This window comes from Crassostrea angulata, chromosome 4 (genome assembly GCF_025612915.1).
Source record: "Crassostrea angulata isolate pt1a10 chromosome 4, ASM2561291v2, whole genome shotgun sequence".
NCBI lineage: Eukaryota > Metazoa > Mollusca > Bivalvia > Ostreida > Ostreidae > Magallana > Magallana angulata.
This window is the reverse complement of record NC_069114.1, coordinates 33125561-33149384: the sequence shown is the minus strand read 5'-3', so window position 1 is coordinate 33149384 and position 23824 is coordinate 33125561. Positions and strand designations below refer to the sequence as shown.

Sequence of the window (23824 nt, the reverse complement as noted above, 5' to 3'; positions counted from 1 at the left end):
GCAGTAATCAATATTGATACTTTAAAAAAAAAGATAAATCAATTTGAAGTTAAATTTACCTTTCCTACCACACTATACATTTATCTAAACAACTTGAACAATCAAACCTTATTACATTAAGCTGAAATGTTCAGCGACGGACTTTTGAAATGCCATTGTTATACCCCATGCAACAAGGTGCGGGAGATATAATGTTTTTGATCCTCCATCAGTTTGTCAGTCCAGTTTTTGGGGTTTTTTTTGTCAGCACAACTCTTTTATGGCTGCACAGAATTTCAAGAAACATTGTGGCAATAAAGACACGATGTGTATGTATGCATACTAGCAGGAATATCTTATTCCAATCCTTTTCCAGGAATTTTCCCCCTTTTGAACTTGGAATTTTAACCATAAAAGATATAGTTACTGTACGGAAACAGCTAGTTTTTCAGCTCAACCCCTCTAAAACTGCTTCAATATTTTTCAAGGGATTTTTCCCTTATTGAATCCAGAATATTGGCTAAAATTGAAATATTATTGGAATTTATCTTCAGCACAACTCCTCTAATCAGTTTTGTAGAATTTTATGAACATTTGTTGTTGATTAGGAAATGATTTGTAGATGTGCATATTTTTCCTGGAATTTTGCCCCTTTTTATAATTAGAAGTCTAGCTTAGCTTGTATCGAATATACTCTTGGTACAGTTTTTCAATGCAACTCTTTATTATTACATCCACAAAGTATGATTCCCTCTATTTCTTACGGAAATTGATCTATTGAAACTGACAGGACTACATGTAGTTACTTTTACTTACACTTTATGATGATCAGATCAGTACATTAATTTTTTATAAGAAAGACGAAATATAAACAATAAAATGCTTTCCTAAATAATTCATGTAACAATTCATGATAATTCATTGCGGTCATTGCACAGCGGCTCGTCACGAAGTTTTTCAACCTTTTATATCTACCTCCTCTATACAATAAAATACACGATATACTTATTTTATTTATTAATATGTTATATTGTATAGAGGTGGTAGATATAAAAGGTTGAAAAACTTCGCGACGAGCCCCTGTGAAATTACAAAACCCGCTAATGCGGGTTATATATGTATTTTTCTGCATTGTCGCTACCTTCATATCCAGCATGGGTCACCAAAGAAACCTTTATTGTATATATATAAATCACTAACTAGAATTTAATCAAACTTTGTACTTTATATAGACCAAAGTTTAGATGTGCATACATTTGCTGACATTTTTTGTGATTATTTTCTGCGAGTTATGCCCCTTAAATTATTTTGTGTGTTTTTAAAATGCGTACCCTGCAATTCATTATGTGGGCGCGTGAGCTTGCTCGTGTTCTCTATTTAACATAAATGAGAGGTGTGAAAATTCCTTTAAAAAATTTGTAAACACAAACAGACAGGTGATCAGTAATGTAAAGGTCTTGTGGCCGCGCTCATTGGCTGATAAGGATTATCGCTGACGCAGAATTCAAATGTCTCGGGGAACGCAAAACAGATCACCGAGTGCAGTACGTATCATAGACGGTTTATTCTCTTTGCATACATACATTCAGTGGCGTACATGTGTAGGCTAATGTACATCGGAAATTCACATGAGACGCGAAGCGCAAAAGGGGGTAGGTATGGAGGATGGGGTCGCCTGTTGGAGGGGAAGGGGGGGGGGGGTCGGTGGGCCACCACCGAGAAAAATTGAAAATTTAAAAAATGAGTCTATTTGAATTTTTGTCATAGTTTCACAAAAGAAAAAAATCATCTTATAGAAATTTTGTTTTATTTTGCGAATTTTAAGACAGCCACATTGTAATTTGCCATGTGATTATGATAAAATTAATGATAACATATTTTAGGTTTCAATGATTCAGAAATTAAAATTGTCGACCTTATGGCAAAATTAACAAATTTTAACAGCGTGCATTTGAACTTTATAGTACCTAGTAAATCAGTATGGAAACTTTCTTCCTGAAAAATCATTCCAAATTGATATATATGTAATACGTTTTTAATGCCTCGCTTCTGAAAATTCATTTCGGATTCAAATAATTATTTATTTAAAGGTATATATGGCGTATTGTTGATGAGTTCATATATCCAAAATTAAAAACATCTGCCATTTGTTTCATTACTTTATATGAAGATAGGACTTTTTCTGTAAACTTTAATCAATCGCGTTGAAATCAAAGATATCAAAAATTTATTTAACAATGGCCGACTTTCAAAAATAATCGAGATTTGAATAACAAACTTATAAGTAAATTTAACAAAATGAACGTGAGGTTATGCGAGTTAAAAACCGTTGAAAATTTTAATTTTCTAAAAATAGTGATGAAAAATCACCTCTATAATACAACCTCTCTAAAACAACCAATCAGAAACGACCTCTATAAATGCACTGTTCTTAAAATACCCTCTAGGAGACCCTATCAATTACGTCATCACCTAAAACCTCACCTCTATGCAGGTTGCACTACAGTATTAAATTCTACTATATATTCTTACCAAAATTGCACAACTTTACATACAGATTAAAAATTCAAAACGAACTTCTGGAAAAAATCCTCTTGACATCTTTTTAAACAACGCTTCATTTACAAGTTTCTAGCAAAATACACACGTGCATCCAGCAAGGCGTGCGACTTTGTTTACATCGAAGTTACACATGTGCTTGAAAATCAAGCCTGGGACTTTTCACCCCCCTCCAGAAACAACGCGCATCAAAAATTCAAATGACCTCGCATTATTACAAAACTGGGATAGTTAGACCTCTTGCACATTGTTTTTCATCTCATGAAAAAATCAGCTCCTGTCTCGAGCGGAACCGCCCCGAATTCAAAGGAAAATTCGGGAATTATTTTGGCTCAGCCATGTTTTGACGTGAACCTTCAGTGAAATACTGTTATGACACCTATAAGGGCCTACATGCTGCTGATATATGTTTTGCTGACAGCTGGGAAACTAAAGAAATTTTATTAAAACGTAGAGTTATGCCTCAGTGAGCGCCTGATATGAAACACGATGAATGCAAGACAGACACAATTATCAATGAAAAAAGTTCAGTTTAGCGATAACGTTCACACTCTGTTAGTTCCATACGAAGATAGGAAAGGTGAATGGATGAATTATGCCAGTCTTATCTATTCTTACAAAAATGACAAGCAAATATATATTTGCCGACTAGCCCAGAATGCATACGGGGGAGCCGGAAGTTTATTTTAAGCTGAACAATACAAAATTGTATCATGTACATATACTGTAATATAAAAAATCACTGCCTCACCCTTTTTTAAACAAATATTTGAACCTTTCATCGACGACGTGACCGGCCAGAAAAAAACAGAAATAAAAAACTATTAAATAGAAAAATCTCTGGAAACCTGTGTCCCAAACCATGTCAAAGTCGCAAATGCGCGCCGTCTCAAGGGTAGTGCAGGGACTTTACAACAAAAATATGAAAATTTTTAAGCTTCTAAATTATAGTATAATAAAAAATAAAAAATAACAATTTTTTATTGATGTAAATTTGATGCGTCTTTGTAAGAAGACGGGCTAGAACTGATTTCTCGTGCTATTCGAACACCAATCATACACTCGTCACCACGTGACTCGTAACTATGAATTTCATTGGATACAATTTTCTACTCGAATCAACAAGACAATTATTTTCCGCTAATCTCCGTACCGCGGAAAATATTAAGTCTTATCTATTCTTACAAAAATGACAAGCAAATATATATTTGCCGACTAGCCCAGAATGCATAGAAAAACACCAAAGTTAGGGTGAGGCGACGAAATGAATCAGGGAAAAAACAAAATATAACATACATTTGATAATAAATTCAAAACCAAAATGTGAAAAACTTTATGATAATCATAACCCCAATTTTCTGGAAACTGCCAATCGGTTTTCTAACTGATCTACAACATACATGTCCTTACTAGAATCGCACTTCCAGCGCCCGTGTCTTTTAATACACCTTTCGTTTACATTTGAACCGACTGCAGCTGTAGCTCCGCCTGATCGAAGCGAATGTAAACCTAAATTTAAACCAGAACTGACCTCTTTGAGCCTGGAAATAATGTTTTCCCTTGCAGTAGTGTAACTAATCTTTTTGTTTTTATATATCAACTTTGCAATACCATGTGATCTGAAAACTGGCTTCAATAAAAATTCTGAAGATAACAAATTAATATCTGCCAACATAACATATTTTTGCAACATTTTCACAGGACAAGCACTTGTGGAACCATTTGCGACCAACACCTCGTTTCCTTGCCGGTATTGGTCAGTTTTACTTTTATTAATGTACACACATAAATAATCATCAACAAATTTTACGTCACAACATTTTAGGCTACTTAATTCGTCATAACGCAAAAAAGCGGCAAAACTCAACAAAATCATGGCCAAGTCTCTTACGATCAGCACATCCGTAGATTCGATATATAAATTGCACAAACGAATCAATATATCAGATGAGACAGGGTCCTTTCTGGTTATTTTGGGAGTTGCGATGCGCTTGGCCGCCTCTTGTAGACACTTGACATAAGAATTGCTGGTAGGATCGGCAAATCCATGTAATTCGTGAGCCCACTTTAAAGAATAGATTGCGTGATTGACCACATGAGAAGATGAACCTTGATCCAATAATTGTGTAATATACAATGCGACGTGAACAGGTTGTGCGGGTAAACACTCAAATCCTTCTTTTTGAATGAAATTTTTCCATCTTTTAAAACTACTATGGTAAGATTTCGTTGTGTTAAAACTCTTCCCCTGAAGAATATAGTCGGACATCTTGTATGCCAAATCGTTCAAAATGTCGTTATTTCCGGCTCCGCTTCTGGCTACGTCATCAATTATTTTTTGTCGTATCCCGATGTCTGTCAAAATAAAATAATCTAATGATTAAATCTGAAAACGACCATGTCAAACTGAAGGGGATCATTACAAAATACCCCCTTTTTATATCTTCCCTTCTCTATTATATGAGTTCTTTGCAAAACTAACGAATCTGAAATACTTGAACAGTTTTGTAACAAAGGCCAAAAAGGAGCTGAAATCCACCTAGGAACAACTAGTGTCCCTACCACTTTTTCTGACAAACATTTTTTGATTGTTTTTGAAATAAACACTGGTGGAGGGACAAGCCACATATTTGATCCCGTCCATGAAAAATTAAATGCGTCAATGCCGCTAGTACCAGGACACCAAGATTTTGAGTAAAATACTGAACACTTTGTATTGTAATGCGTTGCAAACGCGTCAATGTCATGCTGACCATACTTTTCACACAAATAATTGTACACTGAAATTCTAATACCCCAATCATCTCTATCAGTCTGCCTACTGATCAAATCAGCTTCTTGATTTTCCGATCTCGGGATCCATTTTGGAATCAATGTAATTTTGTTGTAACTACATGACTGAAAAATATCAGAAGCAATTAATTGCAAATTCTCTTTCTTACTGCCAACCTCTAAAATATGAGACACATTTTTGTTGTCACTGTAAACAACCAGAGACAAACCTTTTAAGTCATCTGAATGCGTGTTTATTATTCTATGAACTGATTCTAATTTTCGCCAAGTAGAACTCTTATTGCATTCCTTCTGGCTCCAAGAACCAGACACAGTAACTCTGTCTTTCTGTAGGACTATATCCCCACCCTGCTGTGAGGAACTCTTGTCTGAACGCTGAACTGTTGGGTTAATATAACCCCCATAACCTACATCTGATGCGTCACTGAATAATTCAAAATCTCTCGTTTCTGATAAATCAATGTTTCTAAACAATGCACCGCTACAGTTCAATGACTTTATGCTTTCTGACCAAAACAAAACTTCCTGAATTGCATTTTCTGACAACAATACTTTGCTATTCCAACTAGCCCTCGTCTCTACACAAAAATATAAAAATCTAGTCATAATCCGGACTACATTTCCAAAAACAGCTTTCATACTTATGATCTGACCCGTCAGACATGCAATAAGTCTAACACAAAACATATTTGAACGCTTTGATTTGATCAAAATATCATTTACTAAAGACATTGTCCTACTTATCCTCTCCCGAGACACCCTGACAAAACCATTCTGAAAATCCCATTCTAAACCTAACCAATTCACGTTTTGAGACGGAAACCACTGACATTTTTCATGAGCTAACAAAAATCCAAACTTTTGTAACTCATCCCTGACAAAACAACTGACTCTAAAAGCGTCCGACTGTGAAGAACTGCCTCCCAAACCGTCATCCAAATACATGACAATTTTGACATTATTGAACCTCATGTACTTAACAAAATGCCTAGTAACTTTTGAAAAAATGTAACCAGCTGTAGATAAACCAAAAGGCAGAACATTGAATACATAGTACTTTTGCCGACCATTGATATTCCAGCTAAAGCCCAGATACTGCCTGTGTTCTGCAAATATAGAAATATGATGGTATGCTGACTTAAGATCAAATGTGAAAACAAAATCACCGATATCAAACACGTCTCTCGCTACTTCAGCGTCCTCATATCTATACCTATATTTATGCAAATGAAAATTCACATGTCTACAGTCTAGGACTAACCTAGGCTTACCTGATCTGTTATATGCAACAGTAAGCGGATTGACCACACTTGGCTTAGTACTCACCTCTGAAATTTTTTGCCAACAAAGACTCGATTTCTGACGAAACAAATTCTACATTTTCTAATGAGGATCTATTGTTTTTTAATTCGACTTTCGACACTTTCTGGAATTGTTTTAAAAGGAATTTTATATCCATGAGAAATTATATCTCTAATGTAATTGTCCACACCTGTTTCAACCCACCTTGATAAACAGCTATTTAAATGCCCGACAGGGCTTACCTTGTTAGTAGTGCACTCGTCCGTGACCGACGTCGACAGGCGTGAATTCGAATAGTTTTGTTCTGAAACTGAATTGTTATCTGAATTTCTGAATGTATTACATGTAACAATACTTATCTCTGCCGAATCGTTGAGCTTCCTTCTACAGTCTCTCGCCCAGTGACCTTTAAACCCGCATCGATAGCACGTCCCTGGCTTGACCGTAGGTGACCTAGAGTTGTCTTTCTTGTATGGGTGTGGCCTTGAATAGTCGTTTGTTGGTTTCCGCTGTGCCTTTTGTTGTTTGTCCTTTTTCTCTGCTTTATTTTGCGCCTTGTTTATTCTTTTTTCATCGTCAGAATCGTCAGCGATGGGATTAGCTTGGTATTCAGCTACTACCTTCCACCCTAAAGGACTAGAATCAGCTATTTTTATCAATTTCTGTCTCTCATTCAAAAGTTCAATACCTTCACCAATCTTTGTCCGGGCGGTGTTTATGTTTTCAACGCCAAGGTTGGCGCTGTCCAAACTGGCGTCTGCTTCCCTCAGCTTAGTGATGACCTGTGCGTTTCCCCGGTACTGCGCTTCGTTTCCATGACGTTTAAACTTATAACTGCCAAAAATGTTCTCCTCTATTTTCGCTAACTGCGATGACGAGAGTTCCTTCTGTGTTGTTTCCATAGACGATTGAAAATTCTTGAAATTGCTGTCTATCAGAGTCTTCATGCTGCTTAAAATTTGATTTTGGGACGATTCCACTGCTTTTTTAACTTCGGAGCTAATTATTTGCTGAACCTCGGAACTTATACCGGCATCCCCGTATTCGTCCATGATTGATGCGTCTTTGTAAGAAGACGGGCTAGAACTGATTTCTCGTGCTATTCGAACACCAATCATACACTCGTCACCACGTTACTCGTAACTATGAATTTCATTGGATACAATTTTCTACTCGAATCAACAAGACAATTATTTTCCGCTAATCTCCGTACCGCGGAAAATATTAATTGATAGAGCCCATTTTAGGAGAAGAATTCAACAGACAGAGAGGATTGTGTTGCCTATATTGAATAAGAAAATTAAGTTATTGAAGTGTAACCAAGCATAGCCCAGGTGAAAAAATTGCAAAGGTAGAGGTTTTTTAAGTAAAAAGTTTAAAGCGCTGATATTGCACAACATGTTGAAAACAAAATATTGTTCAACATGGTGAAAGTAGATATTGCACAACAATGGTGAAAGAATATATAAAAAAATGATTTTGCAAAAAAGTATGTAAGGGGCTAAATTTAGTATATGATATAATTTTTAACAACAGAAAAAATGTTATATTACATTGTGTTATGAAAGTCACCAGAATCAGATGTTTTTTTTGCAATGTCCACGTTGCAATCCAAATGTCTTTAGATTGTGAAAAAAAAAACATTTCATGATGGTATTGTTATTTTAATCATACATGTTTTACTACAATTCAATTTGTCCACAACATCCACTCAACCAGAATTGTACGTTTTTAGTAATTTATGTCAGGATTCTATAGTGGGGGACAGAGAATTACCTCTCTTGAGATAGTGAACTTAAAAAAATCGGGAAACATCATTTATAATTACCCATATGAGGTACCTTTGCGATTGGGTGAATTGCAAGACGTGAGAGTGTATATAAGAGACGTCAATAATCAACCCGCTTCATATTTGAAAGGTACAGCTACTGTTACCATACTCTTGAAAAAACGCTTGTTTGAAATATAATGATGGGTTCAACCTACGTATCAGACCCACGTGTGTGGAAAACATTTTATCAAAAGATGCTTGATTGACATTTTCGACCTGGTAAATACAGAGGCAAACAGACAGGAGATGGATTAGGAGGTATGTTTTCCAAAAAACTTTACATGATTTCGGTCAACTCACACATGTCCTCTAAGGAGTGTACAGATCAAGTAGTGGGGAAACAAGTGACACCTATGGCGGCCGAAGAAAAGAGAGAGCCAAAGCGGAAATAAAAGAAGCCATCAAAGAAAATATTCCTCACGTACCAGAGAAGACTATAAAAACACAGATAAGACAACGTACCGTCAAATCCAAACCAACACTCAAAAAGAAAACACCACAAAAAGGACTGAAGAGAAAACGAGACACAGGAGACAGTATTTTTAACCGAGACGAGAAAAAAGTCAAACATCAATAAGAATGGCTTTTTTAAGCGATAAAATTACAGACATTGGACTTCCAGCAGAATTGGCTCTATTTACCGTTCCACCCAATCAATTAGCTGTGGATAAAATTTATTTTAGTGAATGCAGACCTGTAAGTTCCTTCGATATGGAGGACGCTCCGATCGAGATATCGGTGCCTGGGCAGGGTAACGAGTACATAGACTTAAGAAGAAGCCGCTTATACGTAAAATGTAAGATTGTTAAAACCGACGGTACAGCCTTGGCATCACAGGAGAAAACGGGGACCATTAATCTGCCACTGTAAACCATGTGGTCTCAGATAAACACTTATATGAACGGAAAACTTGTGTCCCTCAATACTAGCTACTATGCTTGGAAAGCCTACCTAAAACTTCTCCTTACGAGCGGTAGTGATGTCTTTCAATCCCAGTTACAGTCCTAGCTTACTATCCAGACGACGACGACATGGACAATCCGGACGCATATGGAGGCACCAATGGGGGCCTTAACAACAGCTATGCATTTACTCAAAACAGCCAAATATTCGATTTAGAAGGTCCATTGTACGAAGATATATTTAGAATTGATAAATACTTGGTCAATGGGGTGGATTTACACTTGAAACTGTTTAGAAACCCCGCTGCATTTGTCTTGATGAGCAAAGAAGTCTCCCTTAGCTACAAGTTGCAGTTACGTACTAGACGTGTCCTTTAAAGCATGCATGATTAAGGTGGACATTGGAATTTTGATCAACCATGCTGAAATCTTGAAAGACAACACGGCTAAATACCTCCTGACTAGAACCGAAGTAAAAATGAGCATCTGTACTCAAGGTTCTAGATCGTTTATCTGGCAGAACGTTTGGTCTTACACCTTACCGACCAAAGCCGCATTCTGTTTCATATCTCATAAAGCTGTCAATGGTCATTACGAGAAGAACCCATTCAACTTCCCGAACCTTATGGAAGAGATTGCACTTTACGTGAACGGGGAAAGCATGCCTACCCGCCCCATGAAAATCGACGTAGGAACCAATCAAAATTACGTCACAATCTTTGTCAATTTATTTGAAGCGGCAGAAAAATGGAACAAAGATGCAGGATTGGAAATAACAAGAAGTCAGTTTGGCAAAGGATATGCCATATACACTTTTAGCCTGGCCCCTAGTGACCTAGGTGAAGAGTATATAAACCTGGTGAGACAAGGAAACGTTCGACTCGAAGTCAAATTTGCTGCCAATACAACGGAAACCTTGAACTGTCTGGCCTACGCAGAATTTCCGGTCCTCTTGGAAGTGGACCAATCACGGGACATCAAATACACTAAATTTAAGTTTGAATTCATCCGACATCCTATGCATTGTTAAGGGACATAAACTGCTTAGGAACTTTGTCAGAGGCGTATTTTCACCAGATACCTTACCACAAAGAGTCCACGTTTACCCTTCGGCCTACGTTTGTAATACGGATCCTTCACATCTCCCGGGGACCCACTGGATTGTTATCTGGATATATGGCTTTCGAAAAGCGGAATTTTTTGACAGTTTTGGTCGACTGCCTGACCATTACGATGTACGAATCAAAAAAATTTTAAATCATAATTCGGAAAAAATGATTTGTAATGAAATTCCAATTCAGAAAAAAATGCCTTGACATGTGGTTATCATGTACTATTTTATTTATTGATGAAATGTTAAAATCATACAATGAATGACATTGTACATATTCTTAAAATGCAGGATGATCCTGATGTTTTTGTGTATCGAACTATATCTCAACAAATGGACTGCATCTAACCGTTGTACTTACCATATATATGCATACGCTTTATTTTTTCAATACACTTGAATAAAAAAACTAAAGGCATTAAAAAACGCGGCTATGTTAAGGCTGTCCGAAGCTAAATATATATCGAAAAATGATACTATTTTAATTATCGAAAAATACTTTAACCGAGCGAGTTTCTTTAAACTTTTATTACATAAATTAACAGTGACATCCAACACTATATTTTATGTATTTTTGTGACGTCATATATTTTTCTTAAGCACGTGACGGGTGTATTCTAACACGGTAAATAATCTATAAAAATCGCATCGGCACAAGTGAATAATGTCATTAAATCAAAAATATTTTTATGAAAAATCCTTCGATAAGTAATGTATTTTGCAGTTCTTGCTGGGGCTTCATATAAATATTTCGTTTATTTGAAATATTGTCAAAACATTTCGCACCGCCATCGAAATTAAGCACATTTTTACCTTTTAGGCTCGATTTACACAAAATCGGGTCAATCGGTAGGTTTCCCCCAGCAAGATTCACATTGGTACTTATTTTCTCTCCCGATTTCACTTAAAATTTACTAAGATTGTTTTTATCTTTCATTTGTGCCAAGTAAGTTTTTATATGCATATATAATTTAATTCTGGTTGTAACGCGGCATTTGATTGGATAGAAAAATTTAGTTAAATTTGTATAACCTGGTCTGCACGTCACAAGACACGTCACAATGCACCAACGTACTAATTCACTTGACGTTACGTTTGAATTTTGAACAGATTTATATCATTTTTAAAATAAAACGGACTCAATTTGTACAGCAAATTCCAGAAAATTAAATTATAAGGAATGAACTCAATATCTACCCAAGTTATACTCGTATAACCTGGGTTGGAGCAATTTACGCTTTTTTATAATCCGCTTCGCGGATTATAAAGCGTAAATTGCCCCAACCCAGGTTATACGAGTATAACTTGGGTAGACATTGAGTTCATTTCTTAAACATATCACCATTCATTAGATTACACGTAGCAGGGGGAGTCTTAAAACCATTAGTTTATGAATAGTTATTTACCTATTACGAAGCTTTAAAACTGTTGATTTTTTAAATACTCCATATCGGTGATATTGAATTTAGTATCACTAGTATTTATAACAGTGTCTATGTAAAGGAATGAAGCGGTTTTATATTATGCACTATGAATATCACTTATTATGTTACGATACATTCCCTAAGAACGATCGAAAGGAATGCAGATCGTGACGTCAAAGTTAACTATGACGTCATATCTTATGAAGTACAGACAAGTGACTTTCTACATATCGCTGTGAAATTAATCGGGCAGCCTTAACATAGCCGCGAAAGTTTATTTTAAAAATCTTTCAATTATAATTTGTTGAATGTTTTTATCAAAAAAAAAATTTGTTTGTTCATAGAAAATTTTCCATAATGTAGAGACTTATTTTGATCTTTTTAATTACTTAAAAGTATTTTTATGTCATTAAGAAATGAACTCAATGTCTACCCAAGTTATACTCGTATAACCTGGGTTGGGGCAATTTACGCTTTATAATCCGCGAAGCGGATTATAAAAAAGCGTAAATTGCTCCAACCCAGGTTATACGAGTATAACTTGGGTAGATATTGAGTTCATTCCTTATAATTTAATTTTCTGGAATTTGCTGTACAAATTGAGTCCGTTTTACTTTTAAAAACGATATAAATCTGTTCAAAATTCAAACGTAACGTCAAGTGAATTAGTACGTTGGTGCATTGTGACGTGTCTTGTGACGTGCAAACCAGGTTATACAAATTTAACTAAATTTTTCTATCCAATCAAATGCCGCGTTACAACCATAATTAAATTATTTAATGATATTTCAAGCAAAGTATTTATATGAAACCTTTAAAAAGTAATAAAGAAAGATGATTTTGTATTTAAAAATTAAAGTACTGAAGTACTGACGGGAGTTGATTTTATCGATTACTATATTTATCGACGATATGTTATATTGCTTGGCTTGAATTACGCACATTTTGATAATATGGATTCTCGGACTTTTCCGACAAGAATTTCGAGAAAACCTCTTATGAATCATGTAGTGTAATATTTAAAAATAGAATTGATTTCATCAAACTATGTAAAGGTATTCGAAATATTTCAAAAAGTGTTTGCCAGAGTAACTGCATAGGAGAGTTGAATAAAATCAACTCCCAAAAACAACAACAAATATACTATTCTTTACCAAAAAATATATATGCAACTATTATACCGTCACATCATTGTAAACCCTCAAAAAACTTTCTTAAAAATAATTTTTTAGCAAAATGTATGTCGTTAAATAAATCAAAGTAAAAGGTTACACTTTCATATAGATGTAACAGAAAAACATCTTTTCGAAAAAGAGTCAAAGTAAACTTTATATTTCAAATCAATACGCGTCAGATTTTACAGTCGAAAAGTTTCACTAAAATAAACATTTTATTTTATCTAAGTTCAGTTGACCTTTAATAACTTTATTTAATATCGGTAAAAAATTATTTGTCTGTTGAACTCTTTTCCTAAATGGGCTCTATCAATGGCATAATTCATCCATTCACCTTTCCTATCTTCGTATGGAACTAACAGAGTGTGAACATTATTGTCAATATGAACTTTTTTTCCATTGATAACTCTCTCTGCCTTGCATTCATCGTGTTTCATATCAGGCGCTCACTGAGCCATAACTGTACGTTTTAATAAAATTTCTTCAGTTCCCCAGCTGTCGGCAAAATCGTAACCGTTTCGGGTCACTTCTCTAAAATCTCCTTTACAGACTTGTCAAACAAACGACTTTGATTCAATTTTCCACATCATTGTTTTTACAGAAATGAATAAACTAAAAATCTTTTTTTTTTTGCGCATGCTAATTATCTGGTATAGTAATCAACTCTATAATGAATATGTTTCTATGCGAACTCTATAACAATACCTTTCTAAATATAACGATAACAAACAAGCTCTGTACAGACCCTTTTCTATAAATAGCTATATCATCACCTCTATATTCAATCCTCCATTGAGAACACGACCTCTATAAATTTACTGTTTTAATAATCCCCCTCCATAAGACCTCAATAGTAACTACGTCATCACCTCTATATCCAGTCCACCAATGAGAACACGACCTCTATAAATTTACTTTTCTAAAAAATAGGAGACCCTAATAATTACGTCATCACCTAAAACCTCACCTCTATAAGGGCCTACATGCTGCTTATATCATGTGTATCTACATTCAATTTCGTATTATTCCTTTTCAGTTAAGATATGCCATATTAAAGGTTTACTACTTTTATTATAACCAAAATATTTTGTCCAGTAATCACTTTTTATTCTAGCAATAGGAACCTTTGTTTTTTTTTTTTAGAGATAAACTCCGTAATAGTATTATCAAAATCAAACACAATGTATATGTGCACATGAATTATAGCAAGATAACTAAGTAGTTCTTGGCCCATTATGACACGAAGATAAAGCCTTTACCCTTTTCTTTGCCGAAAATCATATATTTATACATCTTGATAAAATGACGTGTAGGTTGCAGCCTTTTAGCCTAATATATAGAATATACGCCATTGACAAAAATTACCTGTGAAAGTTATTTTCTTAGCGTTTAAAATGAAAGAGTAAATTGCTTTACATAATCATAATACTGTCACTGACACTCTTGTTTTATTGTCGATATGGACTAACTTGTATCTTGACTAAAATTTGTTGGATTTGCAAATGCTGCCTTCCACAAAACGTGATAATACATGTATAATAACAATTTCGAAACTCATTATTCAATTCCTGTCGTTTATAGAAAGGCCCTAGTGAAACAATGTATATATGAACATATAAATGAAATATACCAAATTGCCCATCAATTAGTGTCTGGTTAATTATTTTTTAATATTTGATCTTCAGTTGCAATTTCATATCTGAATCTGCAATTAACATGAATTATAAATATGCTGACTTGTAGAGCTTTAGACACCTTGATGAAGCAAGGTTGATATATTATACTACATGTCAATTAAATTAAATCATACGATTACAGATTGAAATAATACTTTTAAAAACAACATCTAGGAAACTTTATTATGTTTTGATTGGTTATAAAAACAAACAAATTTTTTAAGATAAAGTAGAATTCACCAAAATAGAACAAAAGGTAAAAAGATGATTATTTAAATTCTTAAACAATACTTTTAATTCCATGAAGTTTAAAGTATTTAAGACAGTGCAACTTTATAGGCCTAAATATGAAGAAATGACGAAAAATACAGTGTATTAATTGGGAAAATAAAAATAAAAATCAGCATATTTAGATATTTTGAGGACGACCTTATAATTTTCAATAAATGATCCTCGATGTAGATCAAAAGAGTCCTTGGTAATAAGTTCCAAATTACTTATCCTAACTTGTCTTGTGAATGGCAGTAATTGCAAATGCCCCGAATACATGTCAATATACAAGATAAATTATCGAGATACCTATCCCGACAAAAAGTCGGTTTCGATTGAAAAACTAGAAATTAAGTTTTCTCGCATTATCACCGGTGTGAGATCGGTTTGTCCGGTGTGAGACAGCAGTGTGAGATTTTTCTGTCTTACACTGTGTATTACTACGCCGTTTTAAAACGTAAACAAACGTTGTCTGCTGTAGGGAAATGCAAAATAGTGCATTGATATTATCCATTAAGTAATTGTGTTGCATAATTAATTACAATTTTTCATATTTTAATTGAAAAAACTGTCGTATGCTTTCATTTAACTTGCACTATTTGAAGCACGCGGAGGGATAAACCGAAAGTAATCTTTTGAACGTCATAACAGAAAGTTGTCAAACATCATTTTTTAAGCTAATATAATGCGAGAAAAATAATCATTCATTATAAACTCGTGTGGGATAGTGAAATTCCACCTCGGGGCCAAGATTCACGGTCTAGGACTCGGCAAAGCCTCGTTCTAGACAGTGAATCTTGTCCCCTCGGTGGAATTTCACTATCCCACACTCGTATTAATGAATGATTCTATTAATCTCGACTTGACAAGATAGTTACCTTGATACTCTCAACATTTTCTACATTTCACACAATGCTTATATCTATTTTGGAATGTACAATCTTCTCTCATATTACAAACAAGAAATCATCTTGACGCAAGCGTCAAATGGGCCGCAAAAAATATAATTGTTGTATGAGTCATTGGTTGTTTACATTAAAACACACCACAAAATAGAAAATAAAATTTGGTTGTACTAATTTTTATGGTAAATTTTAATATAATTTCAGCAACTTGTTTTGAAGTTTAACTTTTTACTATTATCACAAAGAATCGAGTTCGTTACTGTAAACATTTCTAACGGTAATTGTTTGATCATTGCCATAGTATGAAGTAATGGAAAACACATTGATTTGTACAATTCAAAGTTCAACTCATCATTTTTCTCTTGGAGATTATGTATTTCAAACCAATTTGTTTTTTTTTTTGTTGCATCGTATTGAATGAAAACTTAATGCATTAGTTTATATGAATTTAAGAGACCACATGATAAAATAGAAATTGATTAGTTTAAATTTTCCAGTCAATTCAAATTTTCATTTCTGTCATATTTTTGCGTAAATAATTGAAATTGATGTCATTTCATGATATTTTCTACCACATTTTACATGGAAGTATAATAAATACACACACAAAGTCATTTTATTTGACACGGCACACAGAAATTCAAATATATCATTTATAAAAAATTTAATGACATTCAGGTCTTTAGTATTTTAGGTCTTTAGTATGTACCGCATACCGATCCCGATGCATTGTTTTGAAAAGAATGTAAAAACTCCGAAGTTTTCCGAATAGATTATAGTCTCGATAAAAACGCGCCAAACACGACAATCTATTAAGTATGACCTACTAGTATTTTTCAATTACGAGTAAAACAAAAAATTTGTGATATTTTTTAAAAGGTACATCACATATTTCTATATGCAAATTTACTTTTAATTCATAAAAAATATGCATAGTATTAATTCTATTAAAAAGAACTATCCCGCAGAAACGCAGTAACAATATTTAAATGTGTATCAAATAACGGACCGCCTTCCGGCGGCCCGTAATTATAGCATGAATTGGATAAAAAATTGAACTGAAACAACTATGTTAAATGTTGTTCTTTGGAATGGAATAACACATTCATCACAACATGGATGACCTCTGATCGAAACGATATTCGTTTTTATCGACGGTAATGTGTAACTTACTCCATAGCCGAGTATATAAAGAGTCGGGCTTGTGATCCATACATCCCGAGTTCGAATCCCGCAGTGAATTGAATTTTTTTACATATTTAATTTAGTAGTCACACCGTAAAGGGTCCTCTTGTGGTCACGCTCATTGGCTGATAAAAATTACCACTGACGCATAATTCAAATGTCTCGGGGGACCCAAAACAGATCACCGAGTGCAGTGTCATGGACGGTTTATCCGTTTCTCGAGTTCTCTTTACATACATACATGTAAATTGCATTGACAGACATTAACTGTGAAATATGATTTTTAGCCTTTAGAATGAAAGAGTATTAATTAAAAGTGCTTTACATAAACATGATACTATCACTGACACTCTTGTTTTATTGCCGATATGCTACAATTTGTAATATAAGGGTACAAAGTGAACGCCCCAAAAATAAAATAGCAAAAATAAGCCCTTTAAAATCAATGAATGCTATAAATATACAATCAAATATGAAAATAATATAAAAATTCTATATTACAGGCAGTGCCAGTCTTGCAGAGAGAGAAAGCTCAAACTTCCGCCAGAGTTCGTTTGTACCTGTGTGCGGAGACGCATAGGACTGGTAGACGGACATCTCGGCCCAACGACACCTCGGCCAAGGGCGTTTGACACCTCGGCCCAGACGGGTCGGCCCAAATTTATTGACACGTCGGCCCGTGTAAAAGACACCTCGGCCCAATGAAACTTTAGGTTCTACTAAAAATAAATATAAAAAAAATAGGGGCAGATAATTACTTTATATATTCATTGATTTCTTCTTTCTATCTCTTTTTTGAAGATAATGACCAACGACATGAAATATTGAATTGGTGCTAAATGTGATAAAATTGTCAGATGGTATTTAGCATCAAAATGTTCGTACAAGACGCGCACATGATCATTATATTTAATTTCTATTGTTTTTAAATTTACATCGATATGTACATTAATAAGCGCGCATAACTTCGGACATCGGGTCACACTTGCATACATGTATGACTAAACCTGTCAATCAAACTCTGTGAATTTGTTTCATTGGATGGTCACGCGTCTCATTTTTTTTTTGTCAACAGCCAATAGAAAGTTGATGACTTTAAGGTTGTCGAAATCTTATTACTTAACTTTTTACACTACAATAATAATACAATATGTGAATTTTGTAGATCGGAAATTTCAGGAATTGATGACACACTTAAAATATATATTAGTGTTAAATCTAGGATTTAAAGATTGCAGTATTTAGATATTTTCATTTTATTAAATCTACAAAGATTGACCAGTAAGTGGACACAATAAAAATATTTTACATAATAATGAAATGAAATGTCATGATGTGTTGTTTCTCTGACGATTTTGTAAATCTGATATGGGGTGGTAATCATTGAAAGGATATATATGGACTTCGGTGTTTATCGTCTTATAATTAACTGCTCGTAATTTAAAAATCTTCATTGTCACCCGTGACACGCGTTTGCGACTCCAAAGGAAAGTGCTGCATCCTCTTGTTTGTTTAAATATTAGTGTCATTGTCGTTGTCGAAATTGTCGTCTTTTTCTTAATTTTACTTTCTTGTTTGCTTAACAATTAGAACTAAATGGTCTCATTTTTTTTTTTTAGTAATTCAATTTCTTTTACACGTCTTTGATATGTAATATTTTGATAAAATATATATGTTAATAAAATAAAAACATTTAAATCAAATATTTTTATTTCAATTTTGCTTGAACCGAGATGTCTTTTACGTGAGCCGAGGTGTCTCAAATTTTGGGCCGACCCGTCTGGGCCGAGGTGTCCTGGGGCCGAAGTGTCGTTGGGCCGAGGTGTCGTTGGGCCGACATGTCTGACATTCATAGGACTATGGGTAGTATGTCTACAAGCTTATCTTTTAAAAAGATTGGTGAGCTAGCGCTGTAGCCATCATAAAACACAGAAGCAGATTTATAAAACATTGGTTTATATTTCTGAATCGATTAATTAAAAAGGAAGGCATAGTGGTGTACTGGAATTGTACTGGAGTGGGGTCTCAATTTAGAACTGTGAATCTAGAGGCATAGCTCATTGACTGTGCCTTAATCATTATGTATCTATTGTAATTTCAATATCGAAGTGAAAATTTTCAAGAACCATTGGTACTGTTTTGTAGCAATCGTATCTTCTCGGGCCTTTCCGTCAAGCTCGGAAAACATATCCGAAGTTGTTTTCCGAGCTTGAAGAAATTTAAGATAAAGCTAGCTATTTATTATAATATTGAAAATAACTTTGCAAAATAAGACGTAAGCTACTTTTACTTTTTGACATGCACAATAAAACAAAAATTCATGTGAAAATGATAAAACGAAATTCTAATGGTACAGTTTATCTACAGTAGTACAGTATTCCCAGAATCCCCTACTATGGAGTCGAGCATGCGTATTCCAGTGAAAAAGACTAACGTAGTTGCTAGCGCTCGAGAGCGCTAGCAATAAGCTATACTCTGTCCCGAGTTTTTGCTTCCACCACTTTTTGCTTGATATTTCAATAATAGTAAATACCTTTGTGCTCAAACAACGTTCATCCAATAATATAAAAAATGTCCAGATTATTTGTTTTGAAACGCCCCCTATACCGTCTCAGGTTTCAATACACATCCCGAAATTGAAAGTCTACGGAGATTTTGCATTGCAACAGCCATAATTAAGCCCGGATGATAACGTTAAAAAATTGCGCGATGTATTCCGAGTGTATTCCGAATGGAGAGAAGATGTAAACATTCCCCATTATAAATCTCCGTAAGGAATCTGTTTTCGTTCCTGTGAATTTTTCTGAGTGGAAAGGGATAATTGTTCAATGAAGATATCTTAGATATATTCCCTTTTAACGATTTCAACTGTATTTCTTTCACAGGTATGTGTAATTTTATTAAAAATCATCAAAAAGCGATGGAAGCAATTACTTGGGACAGACTATAGATAATGTGTGCAGATGTCATAACAGTATTTCACTGAAGGTTCAAACATGGCTGAGCCAAAATAATTCCCGAATTTCCCTTTGAATTCGGGGCGTTTCCGCACGCGACAGGAGCTGGGTTTTTTTATGAGCTGAAAAACAATGTGTAAAAGGTCTAACTATCCCATTTTTTGTAATAATGCGAGGTCATTTGAATTTTTGATGCATGTTGTTTCCGGAGGGGGGTGAAAAGGCCCGGGCTTGATTTTCAAGCACATGTGTAACTTCGAGGTAAACAAAGTCTCACGCCCTGCTGGATGCACGTGTGTATTTTGCTAGAAAATTGCAAATGAAGCGTTGTTTAAAAAGATGTCGAGAGGATTTTTTCCAGAAGTTCGTTTTGAATATTTAATCTGTATGTAAAGTTGTGCAATTTTGGTAAGAATATATCGTAGAATTTAATACTGTAGTGCAACCTACACCAGGTCACGTGATCCTCACATCAGTGTTACAATCGTAACTACTCGGCCATTTCCGTCACCGCAGCGTGTTTATGTGTGATCCTTGTTACAAGAAGATCTTAACATTTGATGCATTTCAGACAGAGGCACGAAGTCAGGCTATTAAAGTAATTAAGTTACAGCGTTCAAAAAGGCTTTCAACAACAACGCCAGAAAAATCTTTAAAAAGATACAAGGTAGCTGATCAAATCTTGACATCAGTAAAAAGGTAAGTTACTGTTTATCATGTTTATATCACAGGCACCTGACGTCATATATTTTTCTCATAATAAAAATAATACACCGCTTACCTAATAATACACAAGGTACCCATCCCCGCCATCTTGGATTTTTTTAAAACTGTCACATCGCCGTGAATTTTCGCTTATAACTCAGCGGTAACATTTTTCTGCGATCATCTCCGCCGTCCGATCGGTCACTCGATTTATTAGCTTACTGCTGATTCAACCAAAACGGCCCATAACATCGTTTATTAATAAAAATATCTCCTCATTCTGCATCTACTGCTGCTGATTTGCGACAAAAGGCTAAAGGGTGGACGGAAGTTGACATCTTTGCGTCATCTTTTGGGATATCCCTTTTCTGATTGGTGCATTTTTTCCCTAATAAAATACTATTATGCATATTCAAATGGCGGTCATTTTTGAATTCTGTATTGCGTGCAAATAAGAAACGATGGAAGTGGATCACTTTTACTGGTAATTATGAGTTATAATAACATGTTCCTGTATGTAATTATATACACAAAGTACACACGGGCGTCTGACGATATTATTTTTCTCGTAATATAAGAGAATTATAATTTATAATTGACAGGTGCCCGTACATATACACACAAACATACAAAATCTACGTATTAATGGTTGCAACTCGGACACTTGATGATTTATTAGGTAGAAGCTTGTTTAATGGGGTGAGAGGGACTGTAATTTTAAGGACAAAAATATTTAAAAGCATAAGCATTCAAGTAGATCTAGCTTTTTTTCTTTCCAGGTATTGGGGGGGGGGGTCTAAACAACGCAATTGTATATATATATATATATATATATATATATATATATATATATATATATATATATATATATATATATATATATATATATATATATAAATACCCATTGCAAAAATGTGGAGAACCTAGAGACACACCCAACAGGCACCTGACGTTATCGGTGATTTTTTTTATTGTGAGAAAAAATATGACGTCAGGTGCCTGTGACCCCCCCCCCCCCCACTCCTGTTAAGTCATGCAAGTACCATTAGAAAAGCCAGGTGAACATTTTTGGGCTTCTGCTGAGTTGTTCAACACATAAATTCCTGCTGAGTTGTTCAACACATAAATTCCTGCATTTTATCACATATCATTCAACTGGCACATATAAGCTAATTAATCCAATGAACTTTTATTTCATACATTGATTTTACTATAAAACAATCTTTTAAAATAAATACGATCTATTAATAATTACATTTATAACATTTTGAAAGTGTGCATATATACCTGGGGGCCATAAAACTTTGAAGAGCTCATTTTACATTAAAGACTATATAGCAAGCAAGTAATTAAAGTGGAAAATTAAGACTAAGATCAAAAGTGAGCTCATCTAAGTTTTATGGCCCCGGGACCTAACTTTTGGGCCACAAACTTTGTCGAAGTCAATTTTGATCCTAGTCTAACTTTACAAAAAGCATATACCAGGCTCCTGGGCCATAAAACTTAGACGAGTTCACTTCTGATCCAAGTCTCACCTTTTACAAAAAGAACATATTGTTGAGAAGTGAGACAGATCAAGTGAGCTCGTCTAAGTTTTATGGCCCTGGGGCCGGTAGTGTGAAAAAGTGAGACCGAGACCATAAGGGAATTTGTCTAGGTGTTATGGCAGGCTGTTACCATTAATAACTTTCAATAAACGACATGAACATACTGGAAGGTCACTGTGATACAAAATATTTCTTCCCAAACAATGTACATTAAACAATGTACATGTACACTGAACAATGTACATTGAACAACATGTACATTGAACAATGTAAATGTATATTGAACAACGTGCATGTACATTTCTATTCCCAAAATAATTTGATTTAAATAAATATGCATGTAGCATTAGCCTGCTGTTTAGATGAAATAAAGTGTTAAAGATTCAAAATTACACAATTTTAATTTCAAATCAATATTGCCATGTTAGCTTTGATCATATTACATGTACAACATAGTTCTTTGAAATCTACAATATACCCCAAATTTTAAATCAATTACCGTATGCTGATTGGTATTTTGAAAAATAAAAAAAATTTCTTTCAAGATTTCCTTCTGTTTTAGTTGACACTTCACTACATGTACTTAATTATAAAGATACTGTATGGAATTTCCTAATTTGTTGTTGACATTATAAGGCTGTACAGAGTAACAATGCGTGAACACCTTTAATTTTTCCATATACAACTATACAACTAGTTTTTGACACAAGTACAATTATTTTCAAACTATTTTACAAAAATAAGTAACCTCATTAATTTTTAACATGCAGGTTGCATCAGCATTACATTGAAGATAAAGATTCATTTGTACCAGTAGAAGATGTAGTAGAAACTTTCCGCAAACATTTTGGCCAACAAAAAGATGTTGCCATACTGATTGGTCGACTTGTTTCAAGTACATTTAAGGGGGTAAAAAAAGAAAGAATACGTCAAAAGGGCAACTGGTCACAAAGACTGCACGTTTACAAGGGAATGGCTACCCGTTCTTGTGTTCTTATTCCTGCAAACTTGCAGAGCATTTCAAAGTACATTCCGGAGGATTTTTTCCTAATACGGAGTTCATCCACCTCAGCTGTCTATGGAAGAGACACCTCGCTGATTTGCAATGGTTTCAAAGTCTTGATGGAGGTGATGATCCATGAGGATGGGTCTATTCAGATATCTGTTGGAAATAAAATAAAAACATTGAAAGACCTTGACAAGATTGATCTGAATTCCCTTAAAGTCAATTCATTTTTTTGCTTGCTTAAATCTTTTCGCTTCTGTGAGGGAGTAGACGCAAAACTGACTTCCAAAGAAAATAAAGAGAACATCATTCTACAAACAAATGCTCACCATAACTGTACTGCATACTCTCCACAGTGCATCAAAGTGTTGCCATTGAATTCTAAAAGGGAAACCATCACATGTCATCACTGTAAAAGTATGCGACACAAGGATTCTGATGAACCAGAACTGCCCATAGAAAAACCACCATTTCCACCTCCTCCTCCTCCGTCTCTT

At 34.6% G+C, this 23824-nt stretch overlaps 2 protein-coding genes across 2 annotated transcripts; both read right to left on the bottom strand.

Annotated features, from left to right (window-relative positions):
- Positions 1-3174: 3174 nt before the first annotated feature.
- On the bottom strand, positions 3175-6660 carry LOC128180018 (uncharacterized). Its single transcript, XM_052847790.1, has 2 exons — positions 5334-6660; positions 3175-4893 (listed from the first exon to the last, which is right to left on the bottom strand). The coding sequence occupies exons 1-2, from the start codon at positions 6301-6303 to the stop codon at positions 3881-3883; spliced, it is 1983 nt and encodes a 660-aa protein (XP_052703750.1). The 5' UTR covers positions 6304-6660; the 3' UTR covers positions 3175-3880.
- A 65-nt stretch (positions 6661-6725) lies between these two features.
- On the bottom strand, positions 6726-7776 carry LOC128180019 (uncharacterized). The gene has a single exon (XM_052847791.1). It carries the CDS (start codon positions 7749-7751, stop codon positions 6726-6728), a length of 1026 nt encoding a protein of 341 aa, XP_052703751.1. The 5' UTR covers positions 7752-7776.
- Positions 7777-23824: the final 16048 nt, after the last annotated feature.